At 43.5% G+C, this 25,743-nt stretch overlaps 10 protein-coding genes across 10 annotated transcripts; 5 read left to right on the top strand and 5 right to left on the bottom strand.

Moving 5' to 3' along the window:
• Positions 1-420: 420 nt before the first annotated feature.
• SS1G_01792 (hypothetical protein) lies at positions 421-8,642 on the top strand (the record flags this gene model as incomplete). The annotated part of the gene is made up of 7 exons (XM_001597548.1): positions 421-708; positions 790-901; positions 985-1,687; positions 1,738-1,894; positions 1,945-7,359; positions 7,410-7,634; positions 7,779-8,642. The coding sequence occupies 7 exons, from the start codon at positions 421-423 to the stop codon at positions 8,640-8,642; spliced, it is 7,764 nt and encodes a 2,587-aa protein (XP_001597598.1).
• A 734-nt stretch (positions 8,643-9,376) lies between these two features.
• Positions 9,377-10,280, bottom strand: SS1G_01791 (hypothetical protein; the record flags this gene model as incomplete). The annotated part of the gene is made up of 2 exons (XM_001597547.1): positions 9,377-9,980; positions 10,039-10,280. 2 exons carry the CDS (start codon positions 10,278-10,280, stop codon positions 9,377-9,379), a joined length of 846 nt encoding a protein of 281 aa, XP_001597597.1.
• A 608-nt stretch (positions 10,281-10,888) lies between these two features.
• Positions 10,889-11,745, bottom strand: SS1G_01790 (predicted protein; the record flags this gene model as incomplete). Its single annotated transcript, XM_001597546.1, has 2 exons — positions 10,889-11,256; positions 11,436-11,745. 2 exons carry the CDS (start codon positions 11,743-11,745, stop codon positions 10,889-10,891), a joined length of 678 nt encoding a protein of 225 aa, XP_001597596.1.
• A 1,425-nt stretch (positions 11,746-13,170) lies between these two features.
• Positions 13,171-13,936, top strand: SS1G_01789 (predicted protein; the record flags this gene model as incomplete). Its single annotated transcript, XM_001597545.1, has 3 exons — positions 13,171-13,192; positions 13,411-13,511; positions 13,685-13,936. 3 exons carry the CDS (start codon positions 13,171-13,173, stop codon positions 13,934-13,936), a joined length of 375 nt encoding a protein of 124 aa, XP_001597595.1.
• Positions 13,937-15,414: 1,478 nt separating this feature from the next.
• SS1G_01788 (serine/threonine protein phosphatase 2B catalytic subunit) lies at positions 15,415-17,224 on the bottom strand (the record flags this gene model as incomplete). The annotated part of the gene is made up of 4 exons (XM_001597544.1): positions 15,415-15,430; positions 15,487-16,400; positions 16,453-17,042; positions 17,104-17,224. 4 exons carry the CDS (start codon positions 17,222-17,224, stop codon positions 15,415-15,417), a joined length of 1,641 nt encoding a protein of 546 aa, XP_001597594.1.
• A 345-nt stretch (positions 17,225-17,569) lies between these two features.
• On the bottom strand, positions 17,570-17,961 carry SS1G_01787 (predicted protein; the record flags this gene model as incomplete). The annotated part of the gene is made up of 2 exons (XM_001597543.1): positions 17,570-17,649; positions 17,952-17,961. The coding sequence occupies 2 exons, from the start codon at positions 17,959-17,961 to the stop codon at positions 17,570-17,572; spliced, it is 90 nt and encodes a 29-aa protein (XP_001597593.1).
• A 494-nt stretch (positions 17,962-18,455) lies between these two features.
• On the top strand, positions 18,456-19,051 carry SS1G_01786 (hypothetical protein; the record flags this gene model as incomplete). The annotated part of the gene is made up of 2 exons (XM_001597542.1): positions 18,456-18,468; positions 18,531-19,051. The coding sequence occupies 2 exons, from the start codon at positions 18,456-18,458 to the stop codon at positions 19,049-19,051; spliced, it is 534 nt and encodes a 177-aa protein (XP_001597592.1).
• A 767-nt stretch (positions 19,052-19,818) lies between these two features.
• Positions 19,819-21,216, top strand: SS1G_01785 (hypothetical protein; the record flags this gene model as incomplete). The annotated part of the gene is made up of 1 exon (XM_001597541.1): positions 19,819-21,216. One exon carries the CDS (start codon positions 19,819-19,821, stop codon positions 21,214-21,216), a length of 1,398 nt encoding a protein of 465 aa, XP_001597591.1.
• A 482-nt stretch (positions 21,217-21,698) lies between these two features.
• SS1G_01784 (hypothetical protein) lies at positions 21,699-22,613 on the top strand (the record flags this gene model as incomplete). The annotated part of the gene is made up of 1 exon (XM_001597540.1): positions 21,699-22,613. One exon carries the CDS (start codon positions 21,699-21,701, stop codon positions 22,611-22,613), a length of 915 nt encoding a protein of 304 aa, XP_001597590.1.
• A 2,026-nt stretch (positions 22,614-24,639) lies between these two features.
• SS1G_01783 (predicted protein) lies at positions 24,640-25,386 on the bottom strand (the record flags this gene model as incomplete). Its single annotated transcript, XM_001597539.1, has 1 exon — positions 24,640-25,386. The coding sequence occupies one exon, from the start codon at positions 25,384-25,386 to the stop codon at positions 24,640-24,642; it is 747 nt and encodes a 248-aa protein (XP_001597589.1).
• Positions 25,387-25,743: the final 357 nt, after the last annotated feature.

The raw sequence follows: 25,743 nt of genomic DNA, 5'->3' as shown, positions 1-25,743 counted from the left end.
TTGGTGTGTCACTGTGCCCCAATCCGTGGCGCCCCGTTCTGACATATGCATGTCATGTTTTAACCGAATGATTATGTTATTACTCTATCAGGAAATCCGCCCGATATCAAATTAATCATAATTTAGTCATACTTATTATTGTGAAGATACTACAAGGCTATCTCTGCTTTTCAAGGAGGAAGGTTGAGCGATTTTCGGTCATGGACCCCACGCATAGTGACTTTGCACCTATGTAATGTTTTCGCTCACCGATGATGTTCTCTCAGCTGTCTCGTTTCCCCTGGGACATCTGTTGATAAAAGTCGAGTACAGCTTCCCTATCTATATGTATTTCGCTATCGCACATAATAGAATCTTTTCTGCATACTCCATTTTAGATTCCAACTATACTACTAAGACGACTCAAAATAAATTTTCAACATGTCGAACTTTCAAAAGAATTCCCAAGTTCCCGATGAGACAACCAATAACTTCAATTCCTTATCTACACCACCTATCTTTTCCAGTGACCACTCATTTCAATTTGAATCTGATATTATGGAGCCATTAGCTATAGTTGGCCTGTCTTTTGAATTCCCCGAAGATGCTACTTCGCCTAAGGCATTCTGGAAGATGATGGCAGAGAAAAGGAACGCTATGACAGAGATACCAAAAGATAGAGTGAATATAGATGCATTCTATCATCCAGATAAAGCTAGAGTCGACACAGTGAGCTTATTCCCATGAAGCAGAGAGCTACTGCTAACAATTAACAAGATAACTCACCGGGGAGCATATTTTCTTAAGCAGGACCTAGCTACCTTCGATGCCCCATTTTTCTCGATATCACCAGCAGAAGCCGCTTCTATGGACCCACAACAAAGATTGATGCTGGAGGTCTCATATGGGGCCCTCGAGAATGGTATGTACATTTTTTAATGGCCACATTTTGTTTCAAATATGATCAATGCACCAGACTCACGAAGCTGATTCTTATCTCTTCAGCTGGAATACCACTGGACTCCATCAATGGATCAAAAACAGCAGTATTTAGTGCATCATTCTGCGATGACTTCCGAATAATGTCCTTGAAGGACCCAGAAAGATTATCCAAGCACGCAGCGTCCGGAAATACATTCTCAATTCTCGCAAATCGGATTAGCTGGGCATATAACTTGAGAGGTCCAAGTATGCATGTCGACACAGCTTGCTCCAGCAGTCTAGTAGCTTTACATCTTGCATGCCAAAGTCTGCGGAGCAAAGAATCTTCCATGGCTATCGTGGGTGGTTCAAATATTATCTCTTCTGTAGAACAATTACTTCTTCTGTCAAATTTGAATCTTGTGTCACCTGACAGCAAAAGTTACAGTTTCGACTCCCGAGCAAACGGCTACGGGAGAGGAGAGGGATGTGGCGTTATTGTTGTCAAACGACTGTCAGACGCTATAGCACATGGCGATACTATTCGTGCCGTTATTCGTGCCACTGGGACTAACCAGGATGGGAGAACATCTAGCCTCACGACTCCATGTCAGGATGCACAAGAGGCTTTGATTAGGGATACTTATGAATCAGCTGGTCTAGAATTTCATAGCACTACCTTTTTTGAAGCTCATGGAACTGGAACTGCAGTAGGAGACCCTATTGAGGCATTGGCAATTGGCCGAGTTTTAGGAGAGGGTAGATCATCTACTAACCCCATATATGTGTAGGTCAATTGGTATCCCAGCTTGCTTCCTGCCAACTAACCCTTCCTAGTGGTGCGTTAAAATCGAACATTGGTCACTTGGAAGGAGCTAGTGGAATTGCTGGCCTCATAAAAACCATTTTGGCTTTGGAAAAAGGTGTCATACCTCCAAATGCCAATTTTGAGAAGCTCAATCCCAAAATTGATGCCAAAAAATTGAATTTAGCAGTGAGTCAAGTCACATCTTTCTCTCGAATAACTGTCTGATCACAAATTAGTTTCCACAAGAATGCATACCATGGCCTGTTGATGGTCTGCGAAGAGCTTCTATCAATTCCTTTGGGTTGGGTGGTTCTAACGCTCATGTTGTTCTCGATGATGCATATAACTTCATGACTATGCGTGGTATTTCTGGAAACCACCAGACAGCAGGCTTTCGACCCGCTATCGATAGTATAATCTCGCCCACTTTGCCCGGGATGCTATCTCCACACATCGGCCAATGGGATGATATAGCTTCTATTCGAGAATCAAACCCGGAAGGTTCTGTAAAATGGGAATCTGGAAGCAGCCAAATTATCATCCGGCCCGCATCTAACACTGACATTCCGAAATTGCTCATCTGGTCTACTTCAGACGAGAAAGGAATGGAGAAGATGTCTAGAGACTTTGCAGAGCACTTCTCTGATATCAGGGACGAAACGCCCAAGAACTCTTCCTATATGGCTGACCTTGCATATACACTGGCAGTTCGAAGGAGTTCATTGAGCTGGAAATCATTCTCAGTTTCAAGCTCAGTTTTGACCCTTCGAAACCTAAAATATACAATTTCAAAACCAGTACGATGCCGGAAAGAGCAGGGCCTTGGTTTCGTGTTCACAGGTCAAGGCGCGCAATATGCCAAGATGGGTCATGAATTGATGGCATATCCCGTTTTCCATGAATCGCTCAAGGTGTTTGAAAGTCATCTTAGCAATATTGGATGCAAGTGGTCACTTTTAGAGGAGCTGCTGAAAGATGACGAAGCCTCGAAGATCAATAATTCAGAACTGAGCCAGACAATATGCACAGCGATGCAGGTTGCCATAGTGGATCTCCTCCACAGTTTTGGAATATTCCCAGCAACTGTTATTGGCCACTCTTCGGGAGAAATTGCCGCTGCTTATGCGTCTGGAGCACTTTCTATGTTGTCAGCTTGTAAAGTGGCATACTTTCGGGGCAAGTTGGCGGAAGGTCTTGCGCATGACACATCTCGACACGGTGCTATGCTTGCTGCAGGATTATCAGAGACTCAGGCTATGGCTTACATAGATTCACTGTTAAGAGACTGTCCCTCCGTACATGTTGTGGTGGCATGCATCAATAGTCCTAAAAGCGTCACAATTTCTGGCGATGAGGCGGGCATAAGCAAACTCAAGCAGAAATTAGACGCAGAAGGAGTGTTCAACCGGAAACTAAAAGTCCCTGTCGCTTATCACTCTAGCCATATGAATCAAATTTCTGAAAGATATTTGTCGATGATAGATGGATTGGAGTCTAACAAAAATTCTCTGCGGGCAGCTATGATATCCTCTGTTACAGGATGCGAAGTACAATCCGACCAGCTCAAGAAAGCATCATACTGGGTGCAAAACATGGTGTCTCCAGTCAGATTTTCAGAAGCCTTGATTAAGGCAGTTACATGTTCTGGCTTTTTCAAAAATAGTATCCACTTTGGACAACGCAAAAAGCGTAAACTTTTCGACCTTCTCGAAATAGGTCCGCATTCCGCTCTCCAAGGTCCTATAAAGGACACACTTGCTACAATCGCCAATGGAAAAGAAGTGAGTTATGGCTCGGTGCTGAAGCGCAAATTAGATGGAATCACTACCTTGCTAAATGCTGTTGGATCTTTGACTTGTCTCGGATACCCCGTTGATATCGAAAAGGTCAATATGGCTGATCAACGGAGTCAACCAAAAGTCTTGGCGGATTTACCCTCATATCCCTTCGATCATTCTACTCGGCATTGGCACGAGAGTGATCTTGGAAAGAATTATAAACTTCGCAAACAGCCTCGTTTAGATCTTCTGGGGACGGAAATTGTGGGTTCAAATGCACAAGGCATGAAATGGCGAAAAATAACCAGGGTTTCAGAGACACCATGGATTCAAGACCACGTAGTAAATGAGTCAACAATATACCCGGCCGCTGGTATGCTTGTGATGGCAATCGAAGCTGCAAAACAAATCGCCAGCCCCGGTGAGAGCGTAAAAGGCTACCTGATTAAGAATGCCTCCTTCCTAGCTCCCTTGCGCGTTGCGTCTGATGATCACGGCGTTGAGTCAGTTTTTCATATAACTCCATTGGAGGACAAATTTGACAAGACATCCCTGTTTGCCGAGTTCACGTTGTCCACACTGCAAAATGAACGATGGGAGGAGAACTGCCATGGAATGATACAAGTTCAATATGAGTCGCTAAAGGAAAGCCTTAACCCAACTTCGAGTTCCAAAGCCAGTGTGGTCAGAGACGCGGTTGAAGCGGGCGTTACGAGGTGCAATCAAACCATAGAAGCGGATCAAATTTACAAGAAATTTGATGCCACGGGGTTAAAATTTGGCTCTACTTTCCAATCCTTGGACAAAATCTCCACAGGGCCAAATTTAGAAGCTTGCGCAGACGTTGAAGCATTCCGATGGACAGCTGTGGACGATTCAAACCATCGTCAAGATCATATTATCCATCCTATTACATTGGACGCTATGCTTCAAACCATACTAGTTTCTCTCGCCCAAGAACATAAAGATAAGTTGCCAACAGCTGTTCCTACCCATGTGGCGTCAGTTTGGATTGCAGGCACTGGCGTTAGCTATCCAAAGACTGATACCATTCGCGTGTATGGCAAGATCGATGAGGACATACCCCGTGGCAATATTTCCACGGTGTACGCTGCCGATTGTGATACTGGAGAAGGTATGGTAGCTATTTCCGGACTGGAAACCACATTTGTGGATTCCGGGAGCAATAAAGACGAGATTATCAAGCAGCAGAAGCTTTGTTACAACATTGATTGGAAACCTGATATCGATTTGTTGGACCAAGCCATGGCTAGAGAATACTGCCGAAAAGGTGTTCCGATAAAGGATCTCTCGCAGTTTTATGAAGACATGTCTCTATTGTTAACCCATTTCAGTCTTGAAATTCAAGCAAAGGTGGATTCCACAGAATTGGACGGCACAAGACCACATTACCAAAGGTACGTGCAATGGATGAATGAATATACTGCGAGCTTAGGGCTTCCAGCGAACCAGCAATATGACCCACAAGGTTCTACCGGTCCCGCTGAGCTTGAAGCAATCGATTTGATCATGAACAGTGTGGAGAATGCGAATGCCGAAGGGGAAATATTCGTCGAGGTTGGAAGGAATATCGTCAATGTCCTCAAAGGAAATGTTGATCCCCTAGAGATCCTCTTCCAGACGGATCTAGCATCAAGGTATTATCAAGAGGTCAACATCAGAGTCGAGACGACGCTAGCTCGTGTAGTCGAATTAATAGCCTACAAACGTCCTGGGCTAAAAGTCCTCGAGATTGGCGCAGGTACGGGATCCACCACTGATCATATCCTGAGATCTGCCCTCATCAGAGGAGCAGACAATGAGGCTACAAGTGCAATCTCGGAGTACGATTTCACAGACATTTCCCCATCATTTTTTGAAGCCGCTAGGCAAAAGTTCGAAAATGAAGAACCTCGGTTTCAATTCTTGCTCTTGGATGCTTCAATCGACCCAGAAGAACAGGGATGCGAGGTAGGAAGGTATGATCTCGTCATAGCTGCTAATGTGCTCCATGCCACTGAGCAACTTGATATTACGGTTCGCAATGTACGCAAGTTACTAAAGAAAAATGGAAAACTTGTACTAATCGAGATCACCGGGAACTCTTGGGCTCCTCAATTCGTTTTTGGCACATTGCCAGGATGGTGGCTTAGCACAGACGAGTACCGCTCTTCAGGTCCTTGCATTTCTAGTGATGAGTGGAACAATGTCCTACGTCGCAACGGGTTTTCCGGAACAGATGTAGTCGTCAATGACTGCGATGAGCCTCAAAGCCAGGTATGCAGTGTTGTCGTCTCTACAGCCATTGAGGACATTACCACCTCAATGCTGCCGGAGACTGTTATTGTTGTAGAAGACGGAGACGCTAATACAGCTATTACAAAAGAGTTGGTGAACAGACTTGGCTCAAGTGGATATAGAACGACAGGGGTCTTCCAGCTATCCGAGCTAGCAAATCATGATTTAACCAACAAATTTTGCATTTGTTTGGCTGAGCTCGGCTCGTCATTAATAGGATCCCTCGATGAATCAACCTTTTATGCACTGCGTTCCTTACTTACGACTTGCAATGGCATGCTGTGGGCAAAGAAAGATTGCCAGAGTGACTCGGAAGCGAAATTCAACATGATTGACGGCCTTGCTCGTGTTCTCAGAACGGAGTATAGCGACCAAAAATTCGTCACCCTCGCACTTGAAAATAACACCAGTCCAGAAACCGTCACAAGGAACATTTTTCGAGTATTTGAGAAGGTTATATCAACAAAGGTCTGTGATTTGGATTTGGAGTATCGCGAAAATGGCAATCAAATAGTCATCAACAGAGCCATCGCAGCTGACTATTTGAATGCCCATGCTCAAAAGTTCTCGGAACAGCAGCATACAGTATCGCAAACTATAGGAAAGTCCCCGCCACTTCGACTTGATATGAGCAACGCATTGCAAGCTTCAATTTTCATTGAAGACGAGAAGGAAACACAAATCGGATTCAAAGAAGTGGAGATCCAGGTTAAAGCAATTGCGTTGGATCCATATGATTGTCAAAGAGTAGTGAAGATGGGTTCTGTTGGCTTCATCGCAGGTTATGCCGGTATTGTGACGAAGTCTGGAGAAGAATCTGACCTTCAAATCGGTGAAGAAGTGTACGGCATTGGCACTGGGGATATCAGTACATTCAAAAGAAGCGACAGCAGGCTGTTCTCGAGGATTCCAGTCGGGCAATCTTTTGCAGATGCCGCTGGAATATCGCTCCCTTTCTCGGTTGCGTATTATGCAATGATTGGACTGGCTGGATTACGCAGAAATCAAACAGTGTTAATCCATTCTGCGGCGGATGCAATTGGGCAAGCGGCTCTGCAGATAGCCCAATACATGGGGGCCGTTGCTTTTGTGACCGTTGACTCAATTGAAAAGAAGATGCTGTTATTGAAAGCTTATAATGTACCTGAAAATTGTATTTTCGACTCTCGAGAAACGAGCTTTGCCGATCATATTCTCAAGATAACAGGGTCTGGAGTTGATGTGGTATTAAACTCTTTGCCTGATAGTGGACAACTTGCCTCGGCAGAATGCACCAAACCATTCGGCCACTTCGTTCAGATGCAACAACATGAGCTTCGAATCTCAAAAGTAATCACAGGTAGAAAACTATCCGTTCATAGTCAGGATATGGCCCTTGTGGCAAGGGCTCATCCCGAGCAGATTCGTAGGTCACTCGAAGCAATATCTTTGCTGGTTAGAGGAGACATTGTAACACCAGCATCTCCCTTAAAGACTCGTCCAGTTTCGGAGATTGTTGATGAACTCCGAGAATTAAATAGTGAGAAGCAAGTGGGACAGACTGTGATTACGGTCTCCCAAGATGACTACGTGGAGGTATGTGTTGATAACTGGGATATTCTCCAGTTCACACTAACATAACCCAGTCTTTGCTCACAACGAATCCGGATTATCAATTTGATGAGAATGCGACCTATATGATAGCTGGAGGTTTCGGAGGTCTTGCAAGAAGTCTCGCTCGTTGGATGGCTGGTAGGGGGGCTAAGAATTTACTTCTACTCTCCCGCTCCGGTCCGCGAATTGGGCCAGCTCAAGAACTGATTAAAGACTTGCAAAGTCAAGGAGTTCGCATCGAGTGCCCAAAATGTGATGTGAGTTCATTTGAACAGCTTCTGGAGGTACTGCAGACGTGCGAGAAACTACTCCCGCCAATAAAAGGGTGCTTTCAAGGATCTATGGTCCTACAGGTAGGCTAATTGATTTGTCCAAACATTTTCCCGGCTGACAGTATTCAGGACTCCACGTTTGAGCAAATGAGTTACGATCAATGGTGCACAACAATACAGCCTCGGGTCCAGGGGTCCTGGAATCTTCATTCGCTGTTACCAAAAGGGATGGAGTTCTTCATCTTACTCTCTTCCATAACGGGAGTTGTAGGTACTGGAGGACAAGCCAACTATGCAGCAGGAAATACCTTCATGGATGCGCTTGCGCGCGCTCGACTCGCAGCAGGTGAAAAGGCAGTGTCCCTAGACCTTGGGTGGATTGAATCTGCGGGAACAGTGGCTGAAAATAAAGATGTGGAGAAAGGGCTTGACTCGGCCGGCTTCTTGATCCCGATTTCACAAGTAAGTCTATGCGGAATACTCGATTACTACTGTAACCCCGCTCGTAATATCAACGAGCTGAATTGCCAAACTGTTGTCGGCGTTGCCACTCCTGGATATGCCAACACGAAAGGTAAAGACTTTCCTCAGATCTTAAAAAGATCATTGTGGAGAGCACTCACAATCGGCGGATCGCAAGATAGTAGCCCATCTGGCTTGGCTACTGCGAATAAGCAATTGGACTATGCGGAGCTCCTATCTAAAGCCAAGAGCCTGCCAGAAGCTGTCGGAATCGTTGAAGCAGGATTGTTGAAGAAGCTATCGGGTGCTCTGGGTATTCCTGTGGATAGTATTGACACAACGAGACCGATTCATGTTTATGGAGTTGATTCGCTTCTGGCGGTCAGCTTAAGGGGTTGGTTTAAAAAGGAATTCCGTTCCAACATTTCTGTCTTCGATATTATAGGCAATTCTAGTTTGGACACGGTAAGCGGTATGGCTGCAAGTAGAAGTCAATGGTTTCGTGGGCCAGTCGAGGGGGTGACCATGTAAACTAACTTGTTTTTCGTGTTTTTGTGTCAATATCTGGTGGACTTTAGACCAACGGTGCAATGTAGCAAATTCTATCCTCGAATGAGACTATCATCGCGATTCCCAGAAAGAAAAGGTATATAGCCGCTCAAGAGTGAACCGAAAACGGAAAGAGATTTGAATTTATTAAGCAGAGAAGAATACTGCTTTGCCAGGCCCTGATGCATCGGAGTTTTGCAAGACCCTTGAGTAAAGAACATAAGTCATTCGAAATTCGGCCGTTCCAGTTCAAAGGTACTTCAAAGACAAAAAATAACAAGTGGAAGGTAGTATAAGACCCTGGCTATAAAGAGCCCGACTCAAGGCTGACGACCCGCTGAATGCAGTATGAATTAAACGGAACGCCAGCCATGCAGTATATTGGGATGCCAGGTATTATTTCTGATCACCACACAGAAGAGGTACAAATACGCAAGTATGTTGTATTGTTTTATATTCACCATAGCATCGTCGTGCTATATTATTTTTGATAACTTGAGTTCCTTCAAGCAGTCAATTGGGTATTTGTTTGCAAGGCTTTTTCTCGTTTCATAAGCGTTAGTGCTCCAGCATAAAGATCCAGAGTACCTCTTCTTGTGGCTTCAACCTCTCGTGAAGGAAACTTGTTATTGATTGAGACATGAGACGGCTTAATCATTCAGGCCGGGTTTCCGATATGGACTTCCGCAAATAGAATGCGTTGCCTTTCGGCTTTTTCAATCGGTCCTTGGGCGTTTACTAGCCTCATCTCCCTCCTTGTAGCCATTTGTCTCCGCATCACCGTCCATCTCATCATGCCCCCTAACTCTTCCAGCACCATCACCAAGTACTTCAATTTCATTGGAATCTTCACCCCCAATCCAATTACCCTCCGCATCAAAATATTCCGAAACATTTTCCGCAGTAATCCAGCCACCACTGCCAGGAAATGGAGGGGGTAATCCACCATCTGTAGCTCCTTGTTGTACTCCAGGTAGTCCACTGATACCTTCGTATCCAATGTTGCCCTCAAATTGAATCTCGGCGCCTCCCCCTTCCATATCTTCATCCTCTTCGTCTGGTACAAGATTTGAACAGTTGGACAAAGCCTCGAACACGGTTTTTGTAGATTCCGATTCAGCGGGAATAAGAACCAACTCGATAATCGATGGTATATCTTCTCCAGCAGGAGGGGGTGTCTCCAGTTGCATGAACAGCCCAGTCACCTCACCTTTTGAAGCATCAGTAGGATCAGGCAGTCGTTGAATGGCGTGTAGAGATATGGAAGTATAAGGAATGGCGAGTCCAGCCGAAGTGGCATTATTGAATATGGTAACGTTCCTAGACAACAACCAAAGTCAGCTTTTGCGCAATGAAGTGGTGGTAGATGAACAATTACTCAGTGGATATGTAGGCGTCGACAATCTCTACTGCTGCAGCTTCTGTACTTTGCGCCGGGCCGTCTGCAAAAAAAGGTAATTCTTTTATATATTCTCCGTAAGCAACCACGCGCGCACCCTGAGCGTGATAATGTAATATAGGTCTAGCATCGTAAAATGTACTTGGTGTTTGCGTTTGGTGTTCTACTAAAGGTGTGAATGAGTCCAAAGCTGGCGCCGAGTGTATAGTTGACAAGGGCATAATGAGTCTTTGGTGGAGAGAGTGAAATTGAGGTATCTAAAGCCTCCAAGGTTGCGATTCCTATTCCTTCTGGCTCGACTCAGTGGATATTATGTTTCGCAGAAAGTCCCTAAAAATAAATATTCCTCGAATTGTTCCTGTAAGGCTGAAGTTGATGCCGGAGAAATGCCGATTCTCGGATCAACTTTAACCCGAAGGGGTGGAAGTTTCATGGTCAGTTAAGTTAGGTACTAAAACAAGTTCCAATTGAATCCTACATATTCTGGGTGAGTCCAATCATGGAATTGGCCATGGACTGCATCTTTTTTGATCGTTTAATTAAACGAAGCTGCCATAGTGTTTGGTGTTTTGCCTCAAGTGAGTGAGTATATGTAAGCCGTTCATTATATTGGACCGCTACTTTCAAAAACATCAAATTCGTATTGAAGGCCTAGGAAGATTTCATCAGGCTGCCTATTCCACCGACAAAAGTCTCACAAAGTTCTGCGGTATGTACCCCATCCTCAGACAAATGCTGTTCGATTCCGCACAGTCAAGCAAAACTTCAAGCAATGTTCACTCTCTATGCTCTTCTTTATGTGCAGCAGCAGAGTAGCTATATATACAATTTACTCCGTCTCCCCATTGTCTTTTTCTTCCTCATTTCCATCTCTTTTACTCTCCTCTTTCCCTTTCTCCTCTTTCCACTTAATCCTGCCCATTACTAGTTCCTTCAAAAATCCGTTCTCGCCCTCCAATTCCTTTATTCTACATTCCATCATCCCGATTCTCTCCTGTTGTTGCTTAACATTCAACTCCAAAATCTTTTCTCTTTGTTTCTTTTTCTGGCGAAATCGTGCTGAGGCTGCAGTTGATGCATCGCGTTTTGCATTCGGTTCCCGTGGGGAAAGCGATTGCGTGGGTGACGTAAGTGCTAGAGCATACGGAGGCGCCGATGGAGAGGTTTGATTATAAAGATATGTATCCGTGGGCATATCTAAGGAAGTTATTATCTAGAAATTCATGGGTTTCAATGATCTGCGAGGAATATTGGGCATTGTTGAATGCCATTATATTGTCCGGACACTTCTTTCTAGAACACAAGCTCTTTTTTCCATCTCTTACAGGCCTGTTGAACCGCCCACAATATCGAAGACGCAAGCAAAAGAAACTCACTGGCACTCCTTCCATTAATCCAATTCATCGCTCCTCCACAAAAATCCATCGAACCATCACTACTATCCGAGGCAGGATATGGCGCTAATGGGGTATCATAGCTCGGATTATGCGCCAGCCCTTGAGTGAATATTCTGAGATCATGTTGAGCGAGGGCAGGATCTAGATATGAATGTTGTTGTTGTTGTTGTTCTTGCTGCTGCTGAAAAAGTGTTTGCGATTGAGGATCGAAATGTTGCGGATGATAGAGAAGATCCGATTCTGTTATCGGCAGCGGGGCGATGGAAGGATATATCTGGGTGACCGTCATCGCGGCTTCTTATATTGTAAATCCTCCTGCCAATTACGTGTGACAGGGCAAAAAATAAATACACCGGAGATGCAGAGATCACACAATCTTCAAGGTATTTATCACGAGAAGTCGTCAGTTGACCCGAGCACAAAGCTGGAACTCAATTTTCGACGAGTGGGATATGTCTAATTTATGGATGACTATTGGCGTTAGAGCGTATAGACAATATCTAGTATGCTCTATCTATATGCGATAGCGTGGAGAAAGTTCCAGGGTCAGGTCGTGGGAGGGTGGTCGTTGTAACGCGCAGGTGAATGGATCCCAGGCATGCGGGAGGACCGCCCTAGACCAGCATCTAGTGGAGGAGGCGAAAATGTGCGTGGGATTTCCTGATTTAGTATGTTTCTAAACGTGGGAATGGGAAAAGATAGACTGATTCGATCAACGGTTCCGCAGCTTTTTATATGTTGCCTTGCTCTCTTCCTCTATTGAGGAAATTCAAGTACGACTATAGCGAATGTGCGTAACTTGTTTCAGCATTCCAGAATTGTGGCGACGTGACACCGGCGAATTCCTAGAGTGACAAAAACTCCAGATTGATAACGAACGGTCCAGACGAAGTTCACGAACCGCCAAAATAGGCTCGATTCCGTCTGTGTATAAAATCGTGAATACTCGTGCAATCAGCGAACTTCAGTTACCAAGCCACCACCCTTTCTAACAAAAAGGACCGAACAAAACAAAGGTATTACGAAATATTGAATCTTTTCGAACAGGACAAAGAAAGTCGAGATCGAAGAACTTTTGAACCTCCTCTAACCAGCCCACTTTAACCAACATGTAACTACTTAAAGTCCGAGGAACAAATTTCCGATTGGGTGTAACATGCGTCGATGGCGTCTTGCCAGATTTAAAAAATAATTGATGAGTGGAGTAGACACAGCGGCTAGCAGCTTTGGTTTCTTGCGGAGGTGTTCCGAGTCCAACGATATATGCCACTCTTCCAATCATTACTTCTTAACTAGCTCCCAGATACGCAAGCTGAATAAATTGCAAACATCATCCATGCAATAGGAATACATCAATACAGCCACGCATTTTAGTGAAAAACCACCAGTGTCACAATTGATGGAGGGGTGGATAGACATCAATCAGTACAAATCTGTAATTTTTTTCCGAGCTGCTCACCCTGGCGAGTGGGGGTTCCACAAAGAGTAGTTATGTACTAGGTATGCATGTAAAAGTATTTCTTCATTTTGGGCGACACGTCGCTAAGTTCAAAAATCACAATATTCTTCTTCCCCCTTTCTCCAACAGGGCCTTTCTCTCAACTTCTTAATTATACATGGAATGTACTCCCCAATAGCCATATATAATGCTTTCTCTCTTTCTTTTCATCTGCTCTCTTGTCTTCAAGTGAGTTCCTGGAGCACAAAACCAACAATGCAAAAGTTGAAGGTTCGAGGTGTGTTAAGCACGCAATACCAGGATTCGATGAGCTCTTCGATTTAGGCGAGGTGAACGGCCACCTTTTTATTTTTCTCAAGATCTCGGGTTTTCGCATATATTGCGATGATAAGCTCCATGTCAAGCCAGCAGGAAACATTTTTCTCGGGTTCTTTTCTTTTGTAAATGAGGATTTTCACATAATGGATTAATGTATGCTACTTCTATACGGAAAAGGAGCGGAAAAGGAGTTCGCTTGCCAAGTTTTTCCGATATTTTCCCGCGAAATTCTCGGATCGGATCTCGAGTTGAGAGCTGGTTTTGGCAAAGGATTTATTGTTCGTGGGTGCTTTGGGAATGCATATACATGATGTCATGGATTCTATGATTTCCGAGGTTCTTCATCGAAGACTGGAAGCAGGTTTCTAAATTCCACCGAAAAAACTGCAATGATGTTTGGGATTAAATCATCATAGGGCTGTTCACAAAATTGGCTGAATTTCTTAGATAGTCGACTACACATGTTTTCTTCTACTCATCATCATCGTATGATGTCAAATCCAAGAATCGATTGAGTATTTACGAGTATCTGAAAATGATTAGTCACTCCCCAAGTATTTCCTGGATGTTATTTCTCTATAAGATGGAGGGCAAAATTATGAGCATTCATCTAGATATCCAACGACATCACATGGTTCAATACTACGACTCTTTATCAAAACAACGACAGCGAATGCCAATAACAATGCAACTTTTCTTCTAAAAACCTTCTTTCTGTCTTCTAATCTAGCTACTGTATCTTTATCAAGAATAAAAATTTGCATTGTAATCACTACAGAAAATAAAGTCGCCCGTTACCTGCGAAAACTCCCCCATCCTAATGCCATCATATCATCACATCAATTCACTAGATATCCATCATATATCATAATGTCGACTATCCAGTGATCACTTGGGAAAAAGAACTGTTTGAATTCTCATGCATCTTTCCTTGTAAACAACCAGCCATATGAAATGCAACAATGTACTACCCATCTCCATACCCATTTCCATCTCTATTTCTATCTTCGTCTCCCCCTCTATCTTCCCCTCCATCTCCCCCTCTATATCTACACAATAAAAAAACAATACATATCCACATAAACATTCCACATTATCCTCTACTCAAACCCTCACCTATACCAGCATTCTCCTCCGCTGCCATCCTCCTCACTCCACCACTAATTAACAAACCATCAACATAAAAAAATATACCAATCTTTTATTTTCTTTTCTTTTCTGTATCCTATTAATAAATCTTTCAGAAGACAGGTTCACCAAAGTACCTAACTGCGAACTATCCAGTAAATTCCAATACATTGTCGAATCACGGTGATATATTCTATTTGTATATTGAATATCAGACTTCATTTACCATTTATTATTCATATACTATGCAATATACAATATACAAGATATATTCCATAAACAATTAAATGAATAAATAATACATCTATACCAGTCATTCATAAATTCATCATATTCGCCTCACTATCTCACCCACCCACTTACTCCATCCAATTCTAATCCCAACACATCCAGATCAACACCTACACCATATCAACATTCGAATAAAAACCAAAAGTCCCCTCCCCCAAAAAATCAAACATATAGCATATAAACCAGCCTTACTTACTCACCTACTTACTTCATAATACTAAATCGTAATACCAAAAAGGCAAGCACATAGCAATCCACAACAACCCACCACCCACCCCTCTTGAAGAAGAAACGACCAAAGAAATTGAGGTAGAGCACTGCTTGCTATACAGACGGATGAAAGGAAACATCTGTAAATAATGCAATTGTAAAACTACAACATGACCTACTATAAACTCGAGCATAGTACGCTGATGATGTGGGAGTGCTACTCACAATAGGTATTCGCGTTTGCACAGAATTGGAGATTGTCCAATGTCATTCATACATACACGCGCCGAGAGGAAGAATAGGAAAAGAGAAGGATTCACACGCTAAAAAGTGAACAATGGTGTTAAACTCGACGCTGTGTGCAATTAATTCATCAAACGTCTTTGTACGCAATTCATCAAGATGTATCTATGATTTAAATCGATTCTCATGGTAGCTTCCCAAAGTGTAGCTGAGATGATCCCAAGACGTAATCGATCATCATAGTAGCTTCCCAAAGTGTCACTGATGTGATCCCCAATTCCTTTCTTCCCCTTGTATATTTGTACCTTATTATTTCTTACGATCACTATCCACAAAATCAGTTAGTAGAGAATAGCTGAATAGGATTCAAGTTCGACCTACGTGCTAAGCCTTCTGGAGAGCATTTGTAACCCCTTATCATTATCAGCCTCCCTCTTTGCTCTCTCCAATGCTTGCTCCCGTCCTTCCTCAGTTTGCCTCGTGACCTCTTCGTGGCTGGGCGGGAGACGCTCATTTTGCAAATCGACCTTTCGTGCATCCTCAAAACTACTAATGGCGCTCTTGATACCTTCTGCTCCAAGCATCAAAGTTCCAGCAGGAAGTCTACCACCGGCTGCAGTCTTTAACTCAGTTACTCTCTCGGATTCTTCTCGTAAAACCTGGAAGACTCGCGAAAGACGACCAATTGCAAGAATTTTATTCTTAATAGCCCTTCTCTTGTACTCGATAGATTCCGGATCCATTGCAGCATTAATTGGTGGTGATATGGGACCTGGAGAAGTGCTTGATGGAGTTTGATCATCCTTAAGCTCATCTTCCGAGGAAGTGCTGAGGATTGCGAGTAACATGTCTGTAATCTTCTCCCCCACGAAGGGTAAAGACCAGGTGAAAACGTCCATGAAATTTGGTAGCCAGTAAGGATGAGGAGTGCAGTTAAACTGTCTGATATTCATAACATTGTTCTCGTACTTCAACACAGCGGCTTTGTTGTTGTAGACATCGAGATAGTTGGGTGCCGAGAATATAGTCATAACGCTAGGGAATCCGGTTGTTCGAGTCTTTCTGTACATTCGGTAACCAGCATCTTGTGCCTCATGTGCTCGAATAATTGAAAGGAGGTTGTTTTTCTCGAGAAAGTTACATGCGGCAGGGTAAGAGAAGAAATATGAACAACCTCGGACGTGATTGTGAATGAAGTATTCGGAGGTCTTTTCTTGCCCAAATTCTTCCAGTGGATCTGCCCATAAGATGTCGCACATAAGACCATGAGTGGGAGGTTCGCGGAATCGATCAATCTGCCAATTTGAAGTCAATAATGTTCTAAGTAGGTATAATGGGCTTGCATACGCTCTTAAGATCATCCAAAGTGTGTAGCTCGGGACTCAACCCTCCATGAATACACAAGAATTGCTTGTTCATAACCGCAGCCAAAGGTAATGCACAGAATGAATCCATACATGCTTCATAGATTCTTTCAGAATACTTGTGTTTACATTCAAGCTTGAATGTAAAGTAATCTGTTAAATGTCTGCATTCATGGTTTCCTCGAAGTAACCACAAGGTGTTTGGGTACCAGATCTTCAAAGACCAAAGATACAACACACATTCAATGCTGAAGTAGCCTCTGTCGACATAATCTCCCAAGAAAAGATATCTGGTCTCAGCTGGATCCCCACCAACTTCGAAAAGTTTCATTAAGTCATAATACTGGCCGTGAACATCACCACACACAGTGATCGGCGCATCCATTTCCAGAAGGTTAGGCTCCTGCTTCAATACTTTTGTACCTTCCTCAAGGATGAACAGAGCTTGTTCCTCGGTCAAGCGACCTTCTCTGTAGAAATGTTGCTTCAAGAATTGTAAATTTGGCTTGGAAGGATCTTGTGGTGAGAAGAACTGTTGGTCTGTCGGTGGAACCATAGCAGGTGCTTGTACATCTGCAAACATATATAATCAGCATCGTTCACCGGCGGCAGCGCATCTTAGATTGAACCATACCTTTGCAAACTCTTTCCATTGTGCTCACTTGACTTCCATCTTCCATAGTATGCAGAGTAAAGTCGATCTCTGGCACAGGTTTCTTCTGGTGAATTGCCCGCAAAGCATTATCGACTTGCATTCTGTTCTCGATGCCCGCTGGCGCAAGTGGGGTCAGCGGGGTTTTAAGCTGGTCCTCGCCGTCCATAATGGCGAACGGTGTAAAGAATGATGGAATATTTTATTTGTTGGTGACCTTAATGTCACAAAAGGATCAGTCGTAGCTGAATTTTCGCAATCAGAATAGGAAATCGGATGGCAAAAAGAGGTTGAGGGAAAGGAGAGTGTATTGCAGCACTGGCGAAATGGACCCTTATAAAGTAGGTAAGCAGGTACAAATTTAACCTCGTGAAATTAGTAGTTGTATCAGCTCCTGAGCGGATTTGAGTAGATCCAAACAAAGACTCCGAAGAAGTTCTATTGAAGTCTAAAATATAGGATGGAGAATATTGAGGTCGCTGTCGTTTGTGGTTGCAGATGCAGTGGCAGTTGCAGTGGTAGTTGCAGCTGTCAACAAGGCTGACAATCAGATAAGTTTTAAAAGGGTTCAGGTTGTTGTGTTTCGGGAAGGTTAAAGCTGGAGAGTGAAATTTGAGAGGCGGCAAGTCCAAGGATACTATACCTAGTACACACAAGGTAACCTCCTAGAATTTGGTAAAGTTTACTTGGTCTGGTCCAACGGGCTCCATTCATTCACCAACCTAAGCAAAATCGATTTGGGTGTGGGGATTTTTAAGCCTCGACCACCTTTGAACCCAACCCATTCACCGGTCCCATGAATCCACACCAACTCAACTGTTTAAACTTACGGAGTGTCATTACGAGAACGGATCAAGGTTTGGTAGGTTATAAACAGAACATCATCTTTCCCCTCGAATGGTCATATCCAGACTGGTATTATTGCATTTGCACGAGAGATTTTGATCGTTTGATTGTTAACAGTCATCAGAAGAAGTCATCAAGAGACATTGAATCTCAAGAACACATTAATAAGAATATCTCCATCATATGGTAATCACTACATCTACTCCGTACAGTTGGGGAACAGGAGTACTGCTATCTTATACAGCAACCAATCTTCCAAACAAATTCATTTCCGAAGTCAAAAGTCCTCGAGGTAGGGGTATTATCAAGAACGCTCTTCAACACTAAAGACGACCTTCGAGAACACATTTCAATTTCTTCCCTCGGAAAAGATAAGCACAAATGGCTTGGTAAATCTAATTTAATCTATCTACCATTACTTCGGACAATCGAAAGGCAATTGATAGGAAATTACTGGTCATAGCTCTTTTTCACAGCTCCATTTAATCATGAATGACAACCGTTGAGTGCCCCTATGTACAAACTTCACCGATAGAGTAAGTTAAACAATTAACAATACTTAGGTACCCATCCTCTGTTAGCACAGGTGCCGCTGACAGTCTCACCGTTCGTTTCTTTGCCTACTGCAACTACTCTTCCATACACATACAAGACTCTACCTTCGACCTTACCGTCGTCATCCACAACAGCTTCAGCCTCATCTAGCGACGGCAAGCCCAAATATGTCGTATCATCTTCGGGTCATGCAGCACACCCAGATGAAATAATTGCGTCTTGCAAAGCACTACAAGCTTACATACAGAAAGCACAAGACGATGCTGACAGGGAGTTGAAGGCATGGGAAGATGCGATAGCTGCAAGAGAATTGGCAGAAAAGCGTAGAGTAGCCCCTGGATGGCTGGATAGCGATGCGCGAATCTTAGAGCCAGAGAAGAAGACGGCCGCGGGAGGTGGAAACCTCATGGATGTTGATGTGTCAAGTAATGATGCTTCACGTCTAGCACAAACACCTGTGGCGGTACCAAATCAAGAAGGTGACGAGCTCGATAGAGCGTTCGGTGGAATGGCTTTAAATAAATCATGATCTTGACAGGACTTCAAGAGACTGAAATATCTAATTTATCAGAAAATATACATTTGTTTCCTCTCATCTGTGACGTAACTAGAGCTGCTACTGTTGAAACGCTTAATTTGTGGCCTTAGTTATAAGGCTCGCAATCGCGATCTCAAAGATTAAGATGCCCATGAATCTTGATACTTTGTTTTCCTCCTTCGACCATAATGCCTCCACGAATACCCAGGGCGAGAGCTGGATGGGTAAAACCTCTTGGAACGCCGAGTAATCTCGAAAAACCGCATATATGTCCGATATGCTCTCTATCCCAATATTCCAAGAGGTCTCGAAGTCAACCTCGTCAAAGCAAACTTTTACCTGGTCCTCGATCACAAGTCCGGCAATCATCATCTGCTCCGATACAAGCTTTACATAATGATGAAATTCGAAAAATCTCCAAAATAGACCGCAATGCGCTTCGGGAAGCATTACTTGAGGTACAAAAATACGCCACAAACTATGTCAATATTTCCAGGTTACAACTTGCATTGAGGGGCCTAGAGCAACCAGAGGGTCAAGAAACAATAAGAGTTGCAATATTAGGACTGGCAGATGGAGGGACCTCACTTAAAAAAGCCAAAGAGCTCCTGAGGCTCATTTTAGCTGATCCTCTGAAGGCAGAGGAGGAATGGGAGCGGGGTATAATGCGCGGCGATGGCATGGGCCGGCCATTATTGATAAGGGTTGGACATAATGGGGATGAAAGCTCGGAGCGGAATGGCAGGTTGGTACACGAAATGAACATATCGTCTCCATTGTTCAGCGGACATAAAATGGAGATTTTGGTCCTAGAAATAGACCCTCCAACACACGTTGAACAAGGACTTTTCGAGGAAGCGGTTTTGGTACCGACAATGGAGATACCAACCTCCAGTACGGGTCGCTACACTCCGGTTACAACACCCGTACATAAATCATTTCTTCTTGGGCATGGAATTATGGGAGCAGCTTCTTTCCTTTCGTACCCCCTAGGTGCAAACCGGGAAATTATTGGAAGTGCTGTTAATTTTCGAACTGCGGAATCACAATCCCTTCCTATACCGTCTATTGATATTGAATCCGGAAGTGAAGCTCTACATACTTTCCGTGAGAGCATTGAAAACGCGATGACCTACGAGCACCAGTGGTTGTCGAGCGGTATTCCCGAAGTTATCGATTGGATGAAGTTAGGTGCATCCTCTAATCATGATACTATTAAAGAACCTCTTCTCAGACTAATCTCATCTATCATACAAAACGCGGAAAAAGAATTGGAAGCGGAAAAGGCCAGGCAATTGTCCCTTTTTTCATCTACCAAGATACCGCCTACCCAAATATCATCACTCCGTCATGCGCTTTCTACGTGGTCTGAACGCGCACATACTGAGCTCCGAGATCAACTAGACATTGCGTTTGGAGGTCAGAGATGGCGTAAGCTGGGATGGTGGAAATTGTTTTGGCGTGTCGATGATGTTTCTATGATCACATCTGATATGTTGGGCCGAAGCTTTTTGACCGAAGCCGAGAAAGAAATCATATTTCTAGCCGGGCGGACGGAGGAAGCCGGTGTATATCGAAACATACCCCTTCCTTCCGACTCTATACAGAAGTCTGATTGGGCTTACACGCCAGTTCAAGAGACTCTTCCGGAAGGAGTACCTCCTCCACCAAAACTTCGAGATGTTATTCCTATCGCAGCGGACGAAGATACATCGAGGAAGATAATACCTCAGCCTTGGCCTCTACACATTCCAATCGCTAGGACATTCTTATCTACAACTACTATTCCTGCTCTCCAAGCCTTGGCACAAAGGCTTGTTCTCCAAACTCTTAGTACTTCATCCATGACGTCAGCCCTTGCCGGTCTCATGTATGTGAGTAATATGTCCACCACGATATATGAAGCGGGGGCTGTAGCCGCCTTTGGGATAGTATGGAGTATGAGGCGAATGCAGAAGAAATGGGAAACTGCAAGGGCATACTGGGAAGGGGAGGTCAGAGAGAAAGGCAGGAAAGCCGTGAGAAACGTCGAAACGATTGTTGGTGAAAACTTGAACAAGGCAGAGAAGGGCAAAGGTCTAGACCCCGCTATTGAACGAGATATTGAGAGGGCAAGAGAAGTCATTAGATCCGCGGAAGATATCATAATACGTTGAGAAATAGCGTATAATTAGCAATGATGTAACATTATTGTACTACAAAACAATACTCAGCTAATTATAGACCAACAAATAATTATGTAACATCTCTAAAAGTTGATAGGCAGTTGCTCATGATACCTGCACCAGGAACTCGATTTTTTGAGGCCAGCTTTAGCTATTTTCATGCCCATCTCCTACTAATCTCCAAGTCGGTTGTAAATAAATTCGTCTAGCAGTTCGTGCAACCACGTGCCGATGCTGAAAGTCTTATGTCAAAGCCTGAGGCAACTTTGCTGCTCTAGCGCGCATTACTTCGCAGGTTTCCGAAAGTGAGCAACATTTAAACTCTTGAATCCTCAACTTTGCGACATCAATTAAATCAACAACATTCCATAACTACCCAATCTAACTTATTACTACGAAACTATCTTCTGTAGCAGGCCATCCCATAATATTTGTCAAAAGCTCTTTCTGATGCATAATAGATTTAGTGCAATATGTCTACCCCAGATTCAGGTACCATAGATACTGAGGCGCCGAGCTTGACGAATACCAACGTTCAAAACCCTCCTAGGAAGGAAGACTCACCAAACAACGATGAAGCAGAAGTGAAGAATGTGAAGGTTGATGGGGAGCCTATAGGTTCTGACAAACAGGAAAACAATGCGACATCCAAAGACCCGCTGACGACTGAGGAAGGGGAAGTTGTCACTTCCGGTAATGATACGAATTTGATTGAGAACCAAAATACGGAGAGTGCTTTGTCCGAAAATACTACTGCCGCAGACGGTCCGCCATTACCAGAAGAACCTCTTCCGCCTCTTCCAAATGAACAACCTCCAGCTGCTACACAAGAAGATGATGGATGGGCACCAGTTTGGGATGAGACAAATCAAGCTTTCTACTTCTACAATCGGTTTACTGGAGCTACGCAGTGGGATAATCCACGTGTTCCTGAGGCTGCCCAGCCTGGTCCCCCAGGTGTTCCATCAACAGACTCTGCTGTTGCGCCTACAGAAAGCGATCCAATTTCTCGTCCAGCCGGTGGTTATGATCCTGCGATTCACGGAGATTATGATCCAAATGCCTGGTATGCCCAATCAGCAGTCGAAGAGCCAGCAGCTATGAGATTAGATCCAGCCGCTGCTTATGCGGCAACTGGCCAATTTAATCGATTTACAGGACGTTGGCAAGCGGCAGAACTCAATCCAGAGAACTTCAATGACGAGAATAAGAGTAAAAGACAAATGAGCGCTTACTTTGATGTCGATGCCGCGGCAAATAATCACGATGGTCGAAGTCTGAAGGAAGAACGCAGCGGCAAGAAATTGTCAAAGGCGGAACTAAAGCAATTCAAGGAGAAGAGGAAACAAAAAAAGGAAGAGAAACGAAGAGCATGGTTGAGGGATTGAGTTCACAGACTTTCTTTTTTTGCATGGATCGGCGTTGCGTGAGGATCACACAAAGAGGGGCTAAATCTGGAGTTTTTGGATGGCTTTGGAAGAGAGAGTTCCCGGGAACAACATTGAATTTAAAGAATGCACAAATAAGAAAGCTTTTAATTTTTCGATGTTCTTTACTTTCTCTTTTTTCAGCTCCGAAACGACTAGGGCAACTATCAAACGATAGAGTGTTTCCCCTTGAATACTACGAGCAAATCCACGGGATTTTCTGGTTGTCTTTGATTTCCAAAGGTTGCATGCATTAGGCTCGGATTTTTGCCCATATCCACCCCCACAGATGCTATACGTTCCGAATCTCGAACTTCAACCTCCCGCTGTTAAAGCCATGAAGTCTTTCTTTTCTCTATATGTTTACACCCATATATTTGAATTATGCCGCCTTTAATGAGCGGCACTCTAAGACAATCAACGTAAGGACTATCTTAGACGTCTACTTTTCTCTCATTCAATTCCAGTTGAATTCTATTTGTTTTCCTATCCGTCGAGTCTCTTACCGATTTCTAGTGGCTTTATTACCGATTCATTATGCTATACTCGTTCTTATGTTGATCCGCAGAACGCTACTTTGGGTCACAAAATAACCATGCCAGACACCCCACGAGGATCAAAGTCTTGGAGAAGGCACTATGAGCAAGCTTTAACCGGCTAGTATTCCGGTTTCCCACTCATTCTTTTTGCTGGCATTGTTTCATGCAAGTGATGAAGACCCATGTCCTAGATAAGAGTTAACACTCTGCGAGTCTTATAGTTAGCACCTGCCAGGCATGATCATAGGCGGTTTTTGCACAATGAATTTTCCAATGGGTGTAGGTGAAGTCATAGATAGGCACTCAACCACCGCATTTAGTCCCCTTTTGCTATTAAGTACGAAAATTTGCCGGCGATCGAACAATTCAAGATGACAAGGTCCGTTGCCTTTCATGGTCTATGCACCATCAACCATAGACGGCACCACAGATAGAGGGAAAGCCACCTCGCTCGGGAGGTGAACGCAGGTCTTTGGACATTCTCTTTAAAGGATAAATTTGCATTTCACAATTTCGCACATTAAGGATTGAAGGATGATGTGTACTTTATATCTCACGTTGCTTCTCTCTCCATATATTAAAGATTTGCACCATTTTCCCTTTAGCATCGTCATTGCTTCAAGGAAATCTTACTCTTTAAGCATGTCAATTGTCACCAAGGAAATGACTCAGAAGTCAATGGTTGATGAATGTACACCACTCCTTTTGGATGCCAAAAGTCCTAGAGTCACGTCCTATACCAAACCTTCCATTGACAATATTCAAGAATCCACATCATGCGAAATACTTCTACTCGACCCATCACCTGCAAGCTCGCGTAATATCGTAAGTGTCATTTCAATCCTTCTTCTAGGCGCAGTATTTTGGACTTCCTACATAAAGGATCCCCATGCAGAAGCTTCTCTTCTTTAGCTTTCCAATCCCTCATTCTATATCTTATCTTATATAATTTCCCTAAGTGTCTTCATAGCAAAGGCAGATGCATCACTAGTTCTCACTATGAGGGAAATAATCAGTAGTGAGTTTTGTGAGCTAGGAAATGCAGGATGATGGATTTCGTTACATACGCTGGTTGTGTGTGCTTCTCAATCTTAAGAATTGATAAAGTACGCGAACTGCAGTAGGTCCTTGAGCCTACTTATACACTACAGATTTTTGCGAGTTTATGCAGGTAGGCCATTGAAGTTTTAGATTTGATGCACTTAATTCATCTTGCTACCTTTAACTCAATTATATAACTCAAAAATTAGATAAATCCAACTACTAATTAGTGCCCTTCCTGTGACATGAGCTCCGAAAACAATAGTAGAGTAAACTAAGTCACTAAACAGCAAAGACAGTAATTAATAAGTACAATTGAAGTAGCTCTATTAAGTCTAAATAAACACATCAAATGTCTCAAATAAAAATCTTGATTAGAAAATCGAAAAGATTAGCCCGTAACAATTTCACCACCGTCTATATTCGTAAACGGATTCGGAGGTTGAGCGAATACGCGGGAAAAGCACATCTCTCGACCCCGGTCGTTTCACTTGTATTCTCGATTGTCTATCCTCACACATATCTAGACATGGAACTTCAGGAACGTGAGGAGGTAATAAGTAATGATGGCACGCTTCAGTATCTCGCCATGAAGGATGCTGACTTGGACGACCGACTCGATGATAGACTTGCGCTGGATAAGGAAGGATATGTACTTCATCAGACATAGGCTCAGAAGTTTCTTCCTTTTCCCTTGTCGGTCCATGACTTTTTGTCCCTTCAATCGTGATACCCTCTTTCTTCCCATCTATACCCCTCTGTAACTGTATCTCCAAATGCGCCTTCTCATACTCCTTATCCATCATCCTTCTCTTATGCGCATGATGGTGCCATTCATGTCGTACTTCCAATCCCGCAAGAATTAACGGAGCACCCCAGAGAACAAACTTGCCGAGTTTCTTCACTGGATTCTCGAGTTTTTCAACTGTTTTGTAGATGCGTTTCCCGACGCCGACGCCGTCTCCCGCACCAGAAGAACCCTCTTTAATGTTATCTCTATGTCTTCCTTCCCGTTCTCGTGTATGGTGTCGACTTGATCCAGAGGTACGTGACGCTTCATGCGAATGTCTTCGGTTTGGTGATGAGCGTGAAGATTGGGAAGAGCTAGACGATGATTCTCTCGACAACGTTGATTTTCTTTGATAGTGAGGCATTCTGCAGCGTTCCGAACACAATCGGATACTATATTGTTTCAACCACCAATTTGAAGGATGTAAAATGAAATAGTATAAAAAAAAGACAAATGCACTCTGTAAGATATAAGATTATAATTAATGCAGGCAGCAGTAGTACATTCTAGCAACAGTAAAACTTTGCGATAAAAATATTCCCACTTCTTATGGCTATGATTACGCCTTTATATAACATTTATTTCTACATCTGCGACACTGGAGGCAGTGATGTTCAGCAGCCAGAGTCATGTGTATTTTCATGAGCAGCTGATCATGACCTACCAACCCTATGAGTCTTTACTCTGACATGATCTTTCCGAGACGCTTTTTTTAAAAGAG

This window comes from Sclerotinia sclerotiorum, genomic scaffold (genome assembly GCF_000146945.2).
Source record: "Sclerotinia sclerotiorum 1980 UF-70 scaffold_2 genomic scaffold, whole genome shotgun sequence".
Taxonomy (NCBI): Eukaryota; Fungi; Ascomycota; class Leotiomycetes; order Helotiales; family Sclerotiniaceae; genus Sclerotinia; species Sclerotinia sclerotiorum.
Note: the sequence above shows the minus strand (reverse complement) of the source record. Positions and strands in the feature narration are given on the sequence as shown.